The 18,880-nt window shown below is 41.7% G+C and overlaps 1 protein-coding gene across 8 annotated transcripts in view; it reads right to left on the bottom strand.

Annotated features, from left to right (window-relative positions):
• Positions 1-18,880, bottom strand: part of limch1b (LIM and calponin homology domains 1b) — a 143,851-nt gene that overhangs the window by 14,503 nt on the left and 110,468 nt on the right. For 3 of the 8 annotated variants that reach the window (XM_072663690.1, XM_072663687.1, XM_072663691.1), the window contains exons 9-19: positions 14,540-14,911; positions 9,328-9,354; positions 6,890-7,016; positions 6,188-6,342; positions 5,650-6,073; positions 3,811-4,170; positions 2,627-2,714; positions 2,089-2,216; positions 1,717-1,822; positions 1,529-1,603; positions 501-526 (exon numbers count right to left, since the gene is read on the bottom strand). In XM_072663690.1, the coding sequence (XP_072519791.1) occupies positions 501-526; positions 1,529-1,603; positions 1,717-1,822; positions 2,089-2,216; positions 2,627-2,714; positions 3,811-4,170; positions 5,650-6,073; positions 6,188-6,342; positions 6,890-7,016; positions 9,328-9,354; positions 14,540-14,911 (1,888 nt within the window). The remainder of the gene's footprint in view (positions 1-500; positions 527-1,528; positions 1,604-1,716; positions 1,823-2,088; positions 2,217-2,626; positions 2,715-3,810; positions 4,171-5,649; positions 6,074-6,187; positions 6,343-6,889; positions 7,017-9,327; positions 9,355-14,539; positions 14,912-18,880) is intronic. The other 5 variants (XM_072663689.1, XM_072663692.1, XM_072663688.1 and 2 more) reach the window with 4 other exon arrangements.

The following is an 18,880-nucleotide window of genomic DNA, read 5'->3' as shown; positions in this document are numbered from 1 at the left end:
GAAGCAAATGTTACCTAACTGCTTTTAAAATGAGTTATTTCCAAAAAATGGGAGAAACGTTTTGGGCTATAAGGGCCTTTTAAGCAGAAAACTCACTTGTTGATGCCCTCTAAAAAAAGGACAAAGTTGAGACCAACTGCAAAGCAGTGCAGATGCAATCACCAGAATAAAATAATTAAATCAAATACAAATTATTTAGTAACTACTAATGTAAGACTGAGATATTGTTTCTAATTTAATATAAGGTATATGGTATATGTATATGTATAGGTATATGTATATCTTCATGAATAACCATGAGTACTAATACCTGAAAAAGCTCAATAAACAAGTATAAACCATGTATCTGAGCAAATGCAACTAGTTACCACCCACCCCTGCTAATTACTTACAATATAACTAATAACTAATCTGATGCATTTGAATACCAGAGGAGAAGCAGTAAGACAAGGCACTGAGAATTAAATAAGAGGGGCAATGGGTGTGATGAAGTCACTTACGTTCGTTTGCTGTTTGTCTGCAGGTTCTGTAAGGAAAAAGACAGAAGATTTATAATTAGCAATTAATCAATAAAGAGAAGGACAGACCTTTTTAGGACTGACAACTATCCTCTGTGAATATCTGTGAATTTTCTTATGAAGCAACATTGAACTAAATATCTATTGTAATCAATCAATCAATCCTGAATCCTTATCCCCAAAACTGCCTCCAACACTGACCTTATCCTAGGAATAACTCTGACCATAATCATAGTCCTAATCCTAACCAACATACTCTTAATTCTCAATTCATAAATACCAACCGTGGTTGTTTAGTGTCTTATCCATGCATGCATCATGTATCCACCCATCATCTATTCATCCACCAATCAACCAATCCATCCATCCATCCATCCATCATCCATCCATCATCCATCCATCCATCAATCAACCTATCATCCATCCATTTATCAACCTATCCATTCTTCCATTATCGATTCATCATTTATCCATCCATCCATCCATCAACATTTCCACCCATCATTTATTCAGCCATTATCAATCCATCAATCACACTATCCATTTGTTCTCCATCCATAATCTACTCTATCTATCATCCATCCGTCCATCCATTCATCATCCACTGTCTCCATCCATATATCCATCAAAGTACTCTATATATTTACCTGTACTTGATTATGCTTACATTAACTAACAATTAAGTGTGTGTTTCAATAGTGCAGCAATACAGTTGTAACTCTGCTCTGGATTTCAGAGCCCTAACATTATACCATAAGTAAAAATTAAGGATTACTGATTCACAATATGAAGCTTAGTCAATGCAGTGAACATAAAACACAGCCATACAGGTTAAATTAACACAGTTTTAGGGGATGTTTTTTAGCAAACCCACACATGGACATCAGACAAAACAACCAGTGCAGTGTTAGAGCAACGTGACGGACATGGCACATTAGCCAATGGGGATACCTAGAGGAACACTCCACATCACGGGAAAGGCAAAGCTTAGCCAATCAGTCAATGTTTACCTGACGAAGTGAAGAAGTCCCAGCGTAACTTAGGGTTACTGGACAACGGTGTTAGCTGGGCACTGTTGTCCAGCTCTAGACAATGACCCACAGTCAAGAAGAAAGGAGAGGACATATGAGCCACTACTCTACCTCATACGTCTGCACGGTGAAAAGACTTTCAGCTGATATAAATCACAGTAACTTGCCTGTTGCCGGAGGTCCACAGACTGGCTCGGGTTTAGGTCGGTCTGGACTAGCTGGCTTCAGCTGGCATTCAGTTCTCTGAGGAGATTCCAGGACAGGTTTGCTGACCTGTAGGATGAAGCTCATCACTTAGGACGCACAGAAATGATGGTACTTCAAGATGTTCTAAGATAATAATAATGTCTGTTAAAAGGGCCTAGAGGATGCCAGGGGATGCTGTGCTAAAACTAGCGGGACACAGGATCGGATATAGATTGACTCAAAAATCAATTAAAACATGGCTGGATTGGCCTTGATTTAGGGCTCCTCAGAGGGAAAAAGTAATACACAAGAAAATAGAGAAGGGAAAGGACATGTTGTAACTCATTACAGACCTCTTTTGCTGTAGTGTCGGTATGAGTGGGAGCCTCTGTCTCCTGTGCAGGCTGCGCTGTGCCATTCTGATTGATTACAGTAGAGTCAGTACTGTCCCCGGTCTGCTCCTCTGGACACTGCTCGCTCTCTATAAATACACAGCACTTACGAGAATAAAAAAACACTCTGCATTCAGAGGCCCAGTCCTTGTTGAGAGACTTGCGGTCCTGCTGTCCCTATGTCTGTAAGCTCTCTGTGGCAATCTAAGACCATGGGTGGGAGCCTTGGTTTACAACTGCTTTGACCAATTTTCTAGATCACCCAATGGCTTATTTATTAAAGCAACTATGTTTAAAATAACACTTACTTTCTATGGTACACGCATAGCCTGTTTGTTTCACTAGTTTTTCCTAAATACCTCATTTAAACCTAGTGCCTCGAGACTCCTGCTAAATACACCCAGAGGTTATTGAAGGAGGACCGCAAGGCTGCTAATCGATACAGAAGCCAAAGCACGGGATGCAAGATGAAGACAGGATAAATAACATGGCAACCAACCTGGTAATGTTTGTGTCCTGGGCTCTGCCTCCTTTTTGGGTGAAGATTTATCCTCGGCCTGTGGGACATCCCCTACCTCAGTTGGAAGCTGTTAAAAAGATACAAGCAAAGTCAGACAGAATGTGTGTATGTGCATAATTGGATGATGAATTGCCAGTGTGACCAACCATGTTTGAAAACATTGTAAGATCATATCATGCACATTACCTTGTTACCAAGAAAGTGTACCACAAGTTTTAATGTTATGGAGGGGACATTTGACAAGTCTTCTTAGAATTCAATTCAATTTGTTAACTTCTTAAACATGCCCCACATATATTTGAAGAGGTCAGAACAGAAAGCCATTCCTAAAGCCTAATGCTGCCTAAAGCCTGTTTCACCCATTCCAAAACCACCTCTGATGTGTGTTTGGGGTCCTTGTACTGTTGGACACCTAGTGTTGTCTAAGGTTAAACTGTTTGGCTATCTTAATTAATCCATTCGCTCCATCCAGCCTCAGGAAATGGTGCTACGACTACCAAGCTTACTAGTTGGTACAGTGTTCTTGGGATTAAATACCTTACCTTTTCTTTTACAAACATACATCTTACAAGCTTTACTTTGTCCATATGGTCATCTGTAAACTTTAATAAAGGGTGTCAATTTTGGACCAGGGCCTTCTTTCTTGGACGGGAGCCTTGGACTGGCTTGACCGCAGACAGTTCCAAATTTCAAATCCAGCAACTTCCAAATTATAGCAGACCAGTGATTATGTGGTTCTTGAGTTGTTCCTGACCAAGACTAGTTTGGGTCTCCTTCCAGACTATGGCAAAGTGGCTTCTTGTACTTGGATGATTTCGGATTGTGCACTTGTTTAGAGATCCAGGACACATTCCTGACATTCCTAAAATTTAATGAGTGCTATCAAACAAACCCTTTTTATGTGGCTATAGCCAATCCTGATCACTAACAGGAATTAAGAGTCCCTGTCCATGGCAAGTCATTGTAGAACTTTCAGAACCACTGAATTAATCATCTAAGTGGGTGTATGTATATTTTTGACCCTGTGTTTACTTCAGAACCCCCCCCCCCCAAAAAATTAACCTTGTGCACCAAATTCTTATTTTTTTAATGATAAATGTGTGTATGGAACTCCAAAGTCCTGACATGAGCATGTTTGCGTGTATGTTTGTTTGTGTGCCGACCGTAGGTAAGGATGTGGGTCGGCTGGGCGTCAGCTCTTTCTGTGTTTCCTCTTCCTCCTGGCTCTCTGCATCTGGCAACATGCCACACTGTCCTGCTGCCTGTGCTTCTGCTCTCTCCACACACTCTGGCTCAGGCGTGTGTATCGGTGTGTGTGAGGCTGTGTATCCATCTGAAGGCTGAGCCTCTGAGGCGGAGTGTTCTGTGCTGTCCGAGTCTGCGTTCTGGGAGAGAGATGGGTAGAACAGTAGAGGAGAAGAGTCTTCCTCTCTCTCTCTTTCTCTCTGTGCGCTCAGCCCTTGCTCCTCTCCGGCACCGTGACCATCCTCCGCTTCACCGTTCACACGCTCCATTTCATCCCGCTGAAAAGAGAAAAAGACAAAGGCAGATGTTACTCAGACACTACAACACATTCAGGCTCAAGAGACGGCACTAAAATAAACGCACCCAAGTAAATATCCACCACGTAAGCTCAAGCCAAGCTCATTAGCCACAGAGACTGATTAGAAGAGAGAAACGGTCTGAATGAGTTAGTGTCTTGTGTGCCTGTGTGTGTGTGTGTATCTGTGTGTGTAGGCTGTAACTCTAGACATCATTGCTGGTGAATGGAGTGTTTCATCACGGCTGAGTCATTCTGTCCCCGCAGAGCCACTTCACACAGAGAGAACCCACTCACACACTTTCACAAAGAACATAGAACACTGACAGCTATTCAACATGCTCCCACTCCATACACTACACATGCCATCCAGCAGAGGGTGCCATAAACCTGCTCAGTTTGAAAACACTCCTGCTTGTGTTCTGGGTTCTCCAACTGAAGCACTAATTACTAATAACTAGTACAATTATTCTTTAACCTTCAGAAAAAATTGAGGGTGTTACTTTACTTGGATGATCCATTACAGATGCCTCGTAGATGCTGACATTCAACTAACCCTCAACTGAATGTCTGTTAAAAGTAACTGAACTGTAAGTTGAATGTAAACAATTGTCCGTGGAATGAAACCATACAGCTAACCTTAACCTCAACCTTAACCTGAGCCTTACCGGTTTAGGGTTAAATTCAAGGTTCAGGTTAAGGTTTAAGTTTAGGTTAGGGTTAGGTTTTAGGGTTGATTCAAATGTAAGTTTAAAGTTAGAATTGGGTTTTAGGGTTGATTCAAGGGTAAGGTTAAACATTAGTTTAGGGTTTTAGGGTCAAGTTGAGGGTAAGGTTAAGGTTAGGGTTAGGTTTTAGAGTTTATTCAAAGGTAAGGTTAGGGTTAGGTTTTAGGATTGATTTAGGGGTAAGGTTAAAGTTTGGGTTAGGTTTTAGGGTTGATTCAAGGATAAGGTTAGGGTTAGGTTTTAGGGTTCATTCAATAGTAAGTTTATGGTTAGGGTTAGGTTTCAGGGTTGATTTAAGGGTAAGGTTAAAGTTAGGGTTAGGTTTCAGGGTTGATTTAAGGGTAAGGTTAAAGTTAGGGTTAGGTTTTAGAGTTTATTTAAGGGTAAGGTTAAGGTTAGGGTTAGGTTTTAGAGTTGATTTAAGGGTAAGGCTAAGGTTAGGCTTAGGATTTAGGGTTCATTCAATAGTAAGTTTATGGTTAGGGTCAGGTTTTAGAGTTTATTTAAGGGTAAGTGTTAGGGTTAAGATGTAGGGTCAATTCATGGTTATGGTTAAGGTTAGTCACAAGCCATGTTCATGAGGTCCTGGACATATCTAAAAATGAGTAAATATGTGGTCTACATCTTAAGGCTCCAAGGGCAATGCCTGAGTCCTTTACCAAGCAGGGTCACATGAAATGGTTCACAAAACACAAAAGATAAAAGAATTCCACACTCAGACAGGAACTCTTTACCTTGGCTGACCTCGCCCCGGCACTGGCTGCTCTACCATGCCCGTAGGGTGTGGGGGCATGTAAAGGTGCACTCCGTCCTGAACGGGATGGCCTTGAGGCTCCTCTCACGTCCCCCTGCTCTATTCCATATCCTGTTACCCGTGCCTCCACGGTGGCTGTGAATTTAGGCGTGGGCAGAGACTGCTGCCGCAGATACTGCAGCGGGCCGGAGGAGGAGGTGAAGGGGTCAGGAGTGGTAGGCGAGGTGGGGAGGCGTGTGGGGTCAGCTGACACACTGCGCTCCAGCATCTTGGGCAGTTTGAGGCGCTCCATCACGGCCTCACTAATGGTAAAGCGCTGAGCGTAGCGCTCTAGAACGGCGGCTGCCTCCTCTGGAGTTTTAGCCCTCAGGTAGGCTTCATGAAGGTCCCGCTCACGTCGCTCCCTTAAAGAAGGAAAGAGGGAAAGAGTGAGAGAGACAAAGTGAGACATGAGAAGGTGACAGCAAATGAATGAATAAATAAAGGCCAGAGAATGAAGGCTAGACGAATGGGCGCACTTGTCCTCCACGATCTCCCTGTAGGTCTTGATACTCTTCCGTCTCTGTGTGCCGTCCTCTTTGTTCAAGAGTTTTTCCATCATCTTCCTCTCCTCTTCTTTCTTTATCAGGTCCTGAGACACACTCCTCCTGCGGCTCTTCCACCGTGCCAGGTCCTGAAAACACACACAGATCACAAATGTGTGTCCATACACTGAAATACGACACCTAAAAATGCTTAATAGCTCCTTCATATTAAGTGTTTCAACTATATGGACAAAATTATTGGGACTCCTGCTCTTTTACTTTTCTTCTGAAATCAAGGGTATTAACAAAGAGTTCATCCTGCTTTTGTTGGGAGAATTGTCTCTACTGTACAGAGAAAGCTTTGCAACATTGCTGTAAAGATTTGATTGCATTTAGCTCAGGATTTTGGATTATTATCACTCTACCTTATCCCCAACTCCTTAACTCATCCCAAACGTATTGGATAGAGCACCATCATTCCAGAGATCACAGTTCCACTGGTCCACAGCTCAAAGCTGTGGAGCGCTTTATAACCCCTCTAGTCCTTGTTTATCCTACTCTATTCTATTCTATTGGCAATACTTCTCTACAGGGACTTGACAAGCTGTGTGTGCATTTGCACATCTCTGTCAGAAATGGGTGGAATGAGTCCTCAAAAAATGCTGCTCCTCAAACAGCAAAGACATCATCACTCACGTCCTGCCAGTGGCTCTCCTCCTCCTTCAGTCGGTTGTACTGGCCATGCATCAGCTCGTGACGGACCTGGCTGTGGGGAGGCAGCATGGTGTCCTCCTCACTCCTCATGTCAATCATACTCATACTCCTAAGGCAACGTAGGACAGAAAAACACCACTCATTAAATGCACATCATTCAGTCAGATGTGTTCCTTTCTGAACAAGTTTGTGAAGGAACAGATTAATTGGAACACCAGGTAAGCATGGATGAGGGTATCAGGAGTTAGCCGTGCTTCTCATTTAGGTCATGCAGTTTTAGCAAAGACACTCAGCGCAATAGAAGTAACCATGAGGAGCTTTATTCAAATGCAAAGTCAATAAGTCTCGTCCCATGTCACAATGTATCCGTTTTTAACAAAATACTGCCAAACACTGCTATCCAAAACACTCACTGATAGGCTACTGGAGATTGGAATAATCAAGGCCATGCTAGATTAACAACTAAGGATAATCAAGCTGGATCCAAGGCAGGGAAGAAGTCAAAGAGCAGGCCTGATCCTATACCATGATGAAATGATGTTTTTTCCAGCCCGGAATTCCCACATTGGTGCAATACTGTTAAAGGGAACTGGTTTTCCTAGATAGAGCAGCGCCTGGACTACAGATGGCAGATATTCATGTTTGGTTTATGAACTCAGGCAGTGTTTTACTGATCTTGACAGGCCTTCAAAGAAAAGAGTCAGATCTTTTTCGTCTGGAATCATGATGTGCAGCACCAAGACCAACACAGCTTGGGTTTATGGCTTGTTTTGGGGCCTTCCAATCCAAACAGACATAGGTTCTATGCTATGTCTCAGCACTCAGCAGAAGACAGAGCAGGAATGCTGAAAGTTATTTTCAGGACAAACCCACATTCTGACAGTTCTGAGTGAGAGAAGCAATATGCATTCCTGACTACATAACTTTTATATTTTAACAGTGCCTAGTGGTTTAATGAAATATCATAATTTACACAACCTTCTTAACCCAGACAGTTTTGATCTGTTAGTACATATCTGGTGTCAAACGTTCTTCTAATTTTGCACTAGAGTACTCTTATATACAGACATTCAGACTTCTATCATTTTTATATAATTCATATAATTTATTTATAATTTATCCCCATTTTCTACCCAATTTGCAAGGCCAGTTACCCAGGCCGATTATCCAACCCTCCATTAGCCAGTACACTCGGAGGAAAGGACAGCGCCCAAGCTCTGACACAACAGTTAACAGAGCCTTGTTGTCCAGCGTTACACTAGGGAGGACGTAGGGAGGATCAATCCAGCCCTGAGAGAGCAAGGCCGACTGTGCTCTCTACTGATGGCAAGCAGCATGACCCGGGATTCAAACCAGCGATCCTTGGGTCATCATGGTAGCATCTTATTCCATATAACAGTGTTTCATATAGTATCAGAAACCACATAAGCAAGGCTACTTGAGATTTCTTAACAACTCCATGCTGTTTGAGGTGGATGATGGAAGATTGAAATTGGCTGGGTATTAGACTTCCGTTACTTGTTAGTTACATTAGGTCAGAGCCCCTGATCAACAGGCCCCTATTCAGCCCTGTTCTTGGGCCTGTTAGGGATTTTGTGCCAAAAAGCAGACATAATTTATTTGTAAGATTAAAACCACTGGCAGGTGAAGTTAATAACACTGATGATCTGGTTGAAATGGCACCTGTCAAGAGCTGGATATATTAAGCTGCAAGTAAACAGTCAGTTCTTGAAGGTGATGTGTTGGAAGTGAGCAAGTGTAAGAATCTGAGCCAATCTAGGGGTCAAACTGGGATGGCTAGACGCTTGGGTCAAAGTATTGGCAACACTTGTTGACAGGTCTTTTTCTGGTATGCAGTGGTCTGTACCTACCAAAAGTGGTTGAAGAAAGGACAACCTGTGAACCTGCCATGGGGTTATAGGCATCCAATGCTCATTGATGTGATCCATGGAGACCTCACCTCACAACTTACAGAACTTAAAGGGTCTGCTGCATCACCCTGGTGCCAGATACCACATGACACCATCAGAGGTCCTTAGAAGTTTATGCTGCGATGGGTCAAAGCTGTTTTGGTGGCACAAGCGGAGGTAATCCCAATCCAATACTTCCCTCATCAGAAAAACATACAAAGAACCATCACCAGCCCAGCCATAGTGTTAAAAATGCTAGCAAACAGGCCAGTCATACCTGTATGAACAACTTGGTGCAATAGGCAACCGTAAGCCTCTGTGAAACACTCAGTGCCCTGCGCAGCACACAGTCGCGTGGTTAAGAACATGCTTTTTGCTGGTGCCTTTAGTGAGCCAAGCTGAGCACATGCAGAAAGGCTTAATACGCACACGCACACAACACATACACACACACATACATGACTTAGGCTGTGAGAGTGTAGCAAATGTCTGTGCAGTAGAGGAACTTACTCAGATACACTAGCTCTGTGGCCGAATCTACAACAGGCAAGACATGGAGAGAAAAACACACAGCGGATTATCATGAGATCACGCAAATGAACACATCTCAGCTTTTAAAATGACAGTTTACTGGATGATGTCTTGTTGGTCTGTCAGCTCAAGCATGAGATCTGTAGAATGCGCAGAATTATTGGCACCCTTGAGTAAAAGTCTTTGTTTAGAGTCAGTAGAAGAATGGGAATCTGCTTGAAGAGTCCTCAAACAATAATTTTCATTTAATCTCAATCCATCCATCCATCTCTCTATCCACTCATCCATCTATCTATGGTATCTATCTAGTTCCATCCATCCATTAATTTCTTTATCCATTCATCAATCCATTAATTTCTTCATCCATTCATCTACCCATTTATCCATCCATCCATCCATCCATCCATCCATCCATCCATCCATCCATCCATCATCTCATTTATCCATCCATTCATCAATCCAGCCATTTATCCATCAATTTATTAATTTATCCATTCCTTTTTCCATCAGTCCAATAATCCATCCATTCATCCACTCTTTTATCCATCAATCCATTTGTCCATTTTCCATTTGTCCATCATCCATCGATTTTCCATCCATGTATTCATTCATCTATCCCTTTATCCTTTCATCCATCCATTTGTCAATCTATCCATTTATCCATTCATTAATTTATTTGTCCTTTATCCATCCATCAATTAATTTATTCACCCATTTATTTATCCATTGATTTATCCATCAATTCATCAATCCAGTTTCCTAAACATCGATGAGATATTATTATTATTATTATTATTATGGTAACATAAGATTGTATTGTACTGTAAGGAGTATTTCCAGTCATTCACGCATATTAAAAGGCACTTTTACCAGGTGAAAAGGCCTTCACTGGCAGAATTTGAACGATCGTGTGATTTTCTTAGACATACTCTACATTACTACAAGCTACATACATCTACAATACATTCTGCTGTGACTGAGATGTTTCTCTGCAGTGTCTTACAGCATTTTTTGGTCATTTTTACCAAGGGTGCAAATAATTATGGAAGGAACTGTGTTCACAACATTACCCACTTATGAACACAAGAGGGCAACCTAAACAAACTCCACAGCACGGTCAAAGCAGAACAAACTCAGCATCCCAGCCTACACTGCTCCACTGCAAACACATGGAAAAAGGCCTCATCAAAAAACCCTCCTCTTGAAATCATGTCTGTCATTTACCCGGAGTAACATACTTCAAAGCAAATGTCACCCAGCATTCAGACCACAACGGCTTCCCCAAAGCATCTGTAGACCACAGGGCTCTTTAAAATAACAGCGCATGTGACGTAATGGGAGGGTGTGTGTGCGCGACAGTGCGGCTTGCGGCCTCATCTTAAAGCTACCACAAGAAACGCAGACACTCTGAATACAGGCCGTTCAAAAAACCCAAACCAGATACATCTCCCCATGCGCTCCTCATAAATGTAACTATGGCAGGAGGCTGCAGTAAATCTATCAGACGAAGGATATAAACAGCACTAGCATGCTTGGCTTTGATGTATCAGCCAGAACAATGCAAAGCTGCAGCTAAACCATAAATCTGCTCGAGATGGGTATGACGAGTCTTTCCTAGATGTATATTCTATGTTCTGTAGATACAGGTGCTGCAGTGTGAGATGAGAACGCATGACTGTGTGAGGGGAGAGAAGGTGTTGTGGAGTATTGGAGGCCTTCTGCTATGTGCTCTGCCATACTTATTTGTCACGCCCCCGATCAGGCAGTCGATCAGCCAAGGTATGTTATATATGATATCTGCTTCTTTAATTTAGAATGGGAGATGCTAGGCTAAGGTTGCTAACAGAGACTAACTTAGACTGTGGAAAAAATCTTTATTTATTTGGTCCAAAAATCTTTTTACAAAGTTTCTTAAAAAGTAATTCACTAAAACTGCATTAACAGACGGTGTTAAAGGTTAGAACTGTTTTACTATAAACATAGTGGCCTGGGGGTGCGTTTCTTGTTAATGTAACTTCAAGAATAATTCTGCAAGTGTTTGTCAAAAGCCGTCTTAGTCTAAAAAAAAAATGACAGGTTTTACGTAGTTCTTTGTTGCTGGGCTGGAAAGGTATGGTCTTGGCTGAAAGACTGACTGCATCTGTGATAAGGCATAAGTTTTTGTTTGTTTATTTATTTATACATTTGTTAGTTCATTTTTCCCTTTTTCTCCCAATCTAGTACTACCAATCAATCCACTCGTTCGTAGCTCCTCCTGGCACCTACAATGCTCTTGACTTAGGAGGTTAAGGACTTAACACTGGTCTCCTCTGATACTTGTCAAGCCAGCCATAGCTTCTTTTTTGGAACTGCTGCTGATGCGGTATTGCCAGGCAGCCGTCATGCATCTTCCCCACACCAGCTAACAGACGCCTGTGCTGGCCAACATCGCTTAAGAGTGATGAGGGAAGAGAGCGCCATCTACCCACCCCAGAAAGAGCACAGCCAGTTCGCTGAAAGCAAAGCGCCATGGCTCAGGATTCGAACTTCACCCCCCTGGATCATAGAGGTAGCACATATGTTTATTCATTTTTTCCCCCATATTTCTATTTTGCACTTTGCGCAACAAATATTTCTGAATATTTTTGTAATGTTGCATTTTGTAGTTGACCAATAGACGCATAACGTCACTCTCGCAAAAAGACCATGTTGTTCCAAGTAATTCTGCATCATTTCTTTTGATCGTGGAATTTGGAGACGATACAATAAACCAGATTTAAATAATATCAATAAGAAAAACATGCCAAAAATGGGGATACAAGTTTTGGTGTTACAGCAATGATTCGCTAGCCTTCAATCTTCTGCTGGTGGCATCAGGTGATGGGGGAGTACTAGCAAGTGGGAGGGAATGTGTAACAGCCAGTTCAGAAATCCGGAAGCAGTTCCAGTGTAATGTTACTGGAGGGAATCAAAAAGGCTGCTGCCTAGTAGATCTAATTCTATTATATGTTTTTTTTAACGAGTTTCCTAAACCCATTAAACTGCCTCTTGCTCCTGCTCTCCCTCGCTTCCTCCACAGACCATTACTTTCTTAAAAGTGAAGCAGTGGGTTATAAAGTTCTCAACAGGAAGAAAACCAAGGAGGAAACACATTCACAGCACTGATCTGCTGAAAATAGCTTAGGGAGGTCACGGCATGACCTTGGCCTATCGCAAATGGAATTCATCCAAGGCCAAAGATACATAATCATGGGGTACAAGGTCTTACAGCTAGTTTCATGTTCAATTTACAAGCCTAAAAAACACCCAGAGGACAGATCATATGGCTTCCATGCAAACTTTGTCAGTCATGATCCTTATAGTTCCTGTGTTAGGCTTCATTATAACAGCACATGCAAAAACAGCAGTACAGTTCATCTACTGACTGCCTGGATATTCCAGAGCTCATGAAAAAAATTACATTTACTACATAAAACATGCACAGCAGGGCTGTTCCAACGATGCAAGATGAGAAAATGAGAACTGACCATTTCACGTCAGTCATTTAGGGGGGATGCTGTAGAATTGAGAGTTGCAGTGAATTCAACAAATATGCATCAGCGTCTCAAAAGCTTAGGCCCCATCTGCTCTGATGGAGGATGAAAAACGTCTGTGTGATGATGCCTTCTCAATTGACTCTCATGGGTTGTCACCTCAAGTTGGTTATTATGAATCAATTATTATCAATAATTATTATTTCATCTTACCCCCAAGTAGTCAATCAATAAAGAGATGTTCAGTGTGAGAACTTTGGACCTTTAGTTTCACACTGGAGCTTAATATGATTCATAAAGGTCATATTAATCATATTAATCATATGATTCAAAAGTACAGACAATTTAAGATAGTAGCTTTAGCTATGCTTTTGTTCATTCTTATGTATTATAGTATCAGAAACCACTGCTGTAACATAATGCTTGGAAATACAGTCAAACCAACCTCTTAATTAATTTATTAATTCATTTATTTATTTTTACTGTTTTACAACTTTAGAAAATATCATCTGCATTACATTCTGTAAACTGTTCAGGACAAATAGACCAATAAAACTGGTCCACGACTTTATTAAGGTCTTTATTTGGGATTACGTACAAGGTGGTGAATCAGTTGCGTCTCACCACTACTTTTTAAAAAACCTTTTAACTATCAAAAGTCGTAGTTTTTAGGTTTAGGTGCTCCTAATTCAGCTCAAAGACCCTGTTTCATTGCTATGCACAGTACTGTGCAAAATCTCCATTTATGAAAACGATACACCTTTGAAAAATTATTATTTCATTATTTTATTATTTGTCTTTTAGGAAAGAAAATGGCTCTATAGAACCACTTAATGAACAACTTAATGAACCACAGGAATGCATACAAATATGTGCCTGGTTCTTCATATACAAGAAAACCCTTGTGTAAATTGTCCAATATAGAGCCAAATAGGGTTCCACTAATGTTACGAGTCAAAGAAAACTTTCACCGTTTCCATACAATACCTGGTCTATCTAATCAGATCTTTACTAGAGTAAATCAGGAGAGCTGCTGGTGGAACCAAACCAATCCATACAGTGTCTGGAGTGAAGTTAGGAACCCCAAACATGTGTTCTTTTAAGAGGATTCACATCTTAACATTTACAGCATTTGGCTGATGCTCTCAGTCAGACTGAATTACATTTGAGTGCTGTTACAGAAAGGTGAATGTAGTGTTAGGGGTCTTTGATATAACATGGTGCTCTTGCCTGGTCGGGGACTGAAATCCCAGTCTGTCATACTCACTACACTACACCATGCTATGTCATACATAGTCTAAAACAGTTGAGCTACTACGGTTTTTGCACGGGCCTGTATTAATGTTAAGAATGTGTCTATTCTCTGATAAATCTACCATTCCCGAGGTTTTATTGATTATTACTGAGTTTCATTGATTGTTAGCTACATTAGACTTGAAGTTCCACTGCAAAACTAAAGAAGCAAACACTGCACGCCAAACATATCTTGACTGATCGACTACATTTCCAATACTGGCACAGTTGTGAACATTAGATTCTTCACCAAACCCTTAATAGAGAAATAAAGAGGCATCATGTCAGAGACTTTCAGAAAATAAACAAAAGATGGGTCAACAACTGCCGTTGGAAAGAAAGGCTCTTTGTCTTAAAGCAGCAGGCTCAGAGACGGGGTGGCTCACGTTGGCGAAAGGTCATCGTCTACCCGGGAGGGCCGTCTCTGCAACTTCTCGACAGTTTCCGACCCCGCCTTCTCTGCCCGACCCGTCTGACCGGCGGACAACGGCACAGGGAGGAAATGGGTGGGACTTGGGCTTCCATGTTTGGGTGATGTTAGGCTGCGTCGTGCCCACATGTCGCCCCGTCCCGCATCAGCCGTGGGGGACACCCCGCCATCCTTGTCCACGGTCAGTGGAAGGAACTTCTTGCATGGACCAGGGCTGCCTTGGGGGCTGGGACTGAGGGGGCTGGTCACTATGATGCTGGTTGTCATGGAGCTGGTCGTCAAGGACGTGCGGTAGAGTTCCTCAGAGCAAGAGCGGGCGGGGCTACTGCTGAGAGAATGATGGGATTATCACCACGGACAACACTGAGCGACGTGAGGCAGCCTGTGAGGCCGAGAGGAACTCGCTAGAGTTAAACAAACAAAGCTGACTGAGCTCATTACAGCATTAGCAAAATGCACACTGAATCTACCCTGTGTGTTGCGTCTGGGATGAATCACGGCAAATGGCAACTCTAAAACACCCTGTTTTTTCCAAGTACTGTGAAAATGTATAACTTAGAATAAATCTGGTCAACATAACTAATATTTAGCACTTTACCACTTTATAAAAGCAATTTTATCCAGTGATTTTTTACTGTTTCACTCTTTCACTGTTGGCAGATTTGCTTGTTTTAAGCATTATTTCTTAAAAATGTATGTTTTTCTTGATACTTGTATTAATAAAGCAATACATTACTACTTATGGACAGCTTATATGAGCATTCGTAAGATGAGTAAGTAATAAGTAAATGACACTGTAATTGACATAATTTTCCATTTAGAACATTTGGAAAAATGTAATATTGCAGGTATAATTACAAATACTAACATTTAGCAACAAGACATTTTAATTTCAAGTGGAGAGAAGGTGTCTAAGGGGACCTAAATCTGGGACCTAAATCAATATTTTTTTCTTAAAAGAAACAAAAAAATAAAAATTAATACAAAACAAATGAAGAATATGTACAGCCCACATTTAAATTACATATTTATTGAGGTAAATTACACTGCATTACCTATTCCAAAGTTCTATTGGGAAGTTCTGTGGGAATAACAATGCTTCATAAAAGTGTTTAAGGCAAATTCATTATAGCATGTATAACATCTTTACATAATCAGCATCAGTTTCATAGACCCACATAAAAAATATGCAAAACCAGTTATTGCATTGTGATTAATAAAGGAATTATAAACTTAGGGTTCAAAAGGTTAAACATCTTTTAGTCATTTTTGTAATCTGCAATTACTTAAATAAGCTGTTCAGAAACTTCAAATTGTTGTAATAAATAGAAATGTTATTTAATGCTTATGCACATGACATGAAGACTCTATGTAGTGCCTTTGTGAGTAGCCTTCAATTAAGTGTTCTAAACATCTAGAATAGAATAAAATAATCACAGTATATCCTTACAACCAAATCACAATGACAAATATTCATCACAATGACTGGTTTGGAAATATGTGAAATGTGGCAACTTTTAATTCCCAGTTATCTTATATACTAACACACCAAACACTACAAACACTAAACACTATACTAAAGGCCAAACGAGTTCAGCTTCAGAAAGTAAAAGTCCTGCCCTGTCTTCCTTTTCCGTCAGCACTTTACTCGATAACTGAATTCAGTTGTTTTAGAGAACAGGTGGGAAGAAAACACAGCAGCAGGACTTTCTCTCTAAAGTTGAACTTCCAAAAAAGAACACAATACCCTTTCCTCTCATTCTGAGGAGGCGTCATGTGGTACACAAGCTCATACACACACACACTCATGGATGCAGCAAAGCATGAACGAAGAAGCAGCTGGTATGGACCATATGTCCCGACTCTAGTGTAAGCCTCCATTCCCTCGGGCAACTTCAGTGTATCCTTACCACATCTAAGAAGCAGCACAGTGTTTTGCACAGATGCAGAGATGATAATTTAGTGCACACAAATGTAAATGGCTTAACTGCCCTTCAAAGGTTTAAGAAACGAAAAAACATGTTTCCTGGCATCACATTTACATAAGATTTATACAATTTATTCAGAGTAAAAGAAAATCATGTGACAGAAAATATCTGTGACAATATTCATGCAGAGACTACCTGGGAAATAAGGATGTACTCACTGAACCTTATAGTGTCAGCACTCAACCAACAAACTTTGTCACTTTTGAAGAACTGCGAACCTTACACTAAGCTGGGAGTTTCAAATCATGCATAAGTAAATAAATAAAAACCAAACAATTTTATTTATAAATAAGCCCCTTTTCTATCTCAGTACCATTAATGTACAGCCTGTTTCGCTCATTTCTAGCCTGTAAGTGCTGCTGTGTTTAGTTTAGCATGAGTGACTCCACTTCTCCTCTGTGACCCTTAAAACTGACTTCAAATAGTGAAGGAGGTGAGAGAAGTAGCTTCTAACATCTGCAGAAGTGACTTCCAGTGAAGAAACCGCAATCCAGCACCCAGGATTTATCTCACTGCTCACACTCCCAGAGAGGATGGAGGATGGAAAGGAGGCCAGCCTTGCTCTTGATTATGTGTTTTGTTTGTGTTTACATGTGCTCTTTGTTTTGTGCATTTTGTGCTTTATATAAAATCACATAACTGGACCTGTGCTGCACCTGTGAATGGCTACCACCAGTGAAAGCGTACTTTCCAGGAAGCCAGAAGATCACCAGTAATCAAGGTCAAATTGCAGGCGCTGAAGTGGCGGTATCCCGTCCAAATTCTTTCAGAGAAGGAAGAGGAGGACAGTTTCTGGATGCAACCCTGGAAAGACTTATGTCGTTCAATTGATCTCATATCCTCACATAGTGAAAAGTCTTTTTCTACTGGCAGATATTTCTGCTGGTTGATATCACATCTTTTCGGTGCAGCACTACTGACTGCACTGCTGGATCTGGCTACTACCACAGTCACCTCCTTTAGGCCTCTTCATCTTGCCAAGAAAGAAACATGAGCAAGACGACTCGCATAAATAACGTTAAAGTAGCGCCTGGCAGACACTTGAGGTGCTGAGCACTGCCTCGGCCTTTCCTTGTCCGAACAGGATGGACACTGGGTTGCTAGTGTCACTGTGGGTGCTGGATGCGTGAGAGATGGGACGCTCCTGAATAGAGCTCTTTCATGTCTGCCCAAAAGAAGCCCCTTCTTTTCTGGCCCTGGTGCACAAAGGACCCTCAGTGGCTGTCGACTGGCACCCAGAGCAACACACCCTCCCAAAAGCACTAGTGCCATATGCCCACCACGACAGGCACAGGCCAACACTGCCAGCCCCATGCCAGCATACACACCCACAAATACACACACACACATACACAGTCTTGGTACAGACAGAGTGGAGGCTCATCACATTGAGATAAAAGAAGTGACCAGCATGGAATCTGATCTGTGGGAAATAATGACACCCAGACACTACGGCACGCTGTACAGCCATAATCTCTTCTACAAGGGTTCAAACGTGAGATCACATGAATGGCTAATTTAACTCAAAGGCTAATTCAACCTATTTTTAACCTCATTTGAACATGAAGCAATGTCTGCAGTAAAGCCTTGGCCTTTGGTCTGATTATGAGGACTTCTGAGAGTCTACATTAATCTCTAAAAGCTCCCAGAGAACATTTATCACCCTGCTGAGACGCATGTAGAATGAGCACTACGACCACCTCACCTGAGTAATACTTGGAGTTACACATTGGGCCCAAACCGTTCTCTTCCCCCATACTCCAGTCACCCACTATACTGCAAGCTCTTCACAAGGGTCATCAGGAAGGCACCTCCCTTCGTCAGTGTTTCACTGAATTAAGCCCAGGACACCTCTGGCAGGTTCAGCAGTGAGTCTGGTGTCCTAACTCACTTCACACGATCACTTGTACCTGGCTGTAGAAAATCTGGAGCCACACGATTCTGGCTTTTGGATGCAGATCTGCTCCCATTTTCCTGGTAGGCATATTCCTACTGTAGTTAGGGCAGAGGTGGCTCAGCGGTTAGAGCTCCGGGCTATTGATGACAAGGTTGTGGGTTCAATACCCGAGCTCTGCAAGCTTAGCAAGACCCTTTACCCTCTCTGCCCCACACTACTACTACTACTACAACAACAACTGTACAACATGATACATGATACCAGTATAGGGATGTTTTGTAATGCCCTTATAATGCCCTAAGCCTAATCAACTCAGTAGTATCAGGTCAGTGGTGATTAACTGGCTGCTGTGGTAACTGCCTTCTACCTGAGTCTATAGACCACTGAGGTTCTATTGTCACCATCATGCCCA

Source organism: Salminus brasiliensis, chromosome 19 (genome assembly GCF_030463535.1).
Source record: "Salminus brasiliensis chromosome 19, fSalBra1.hap2, whole genome shotgun sequence".
NCBI classification, from domain to species: domain Eukaryota; kingdom Metazoa; phylum Chordata; class Actinopteri; order Characiformes; family Bryconidae; genus Salminus; species Salminus brasiliensis.
Note: the sequence above shows the minus strand (reverse complement) of the source record. Positions and strands in the feature narration are given on the sequence as shown.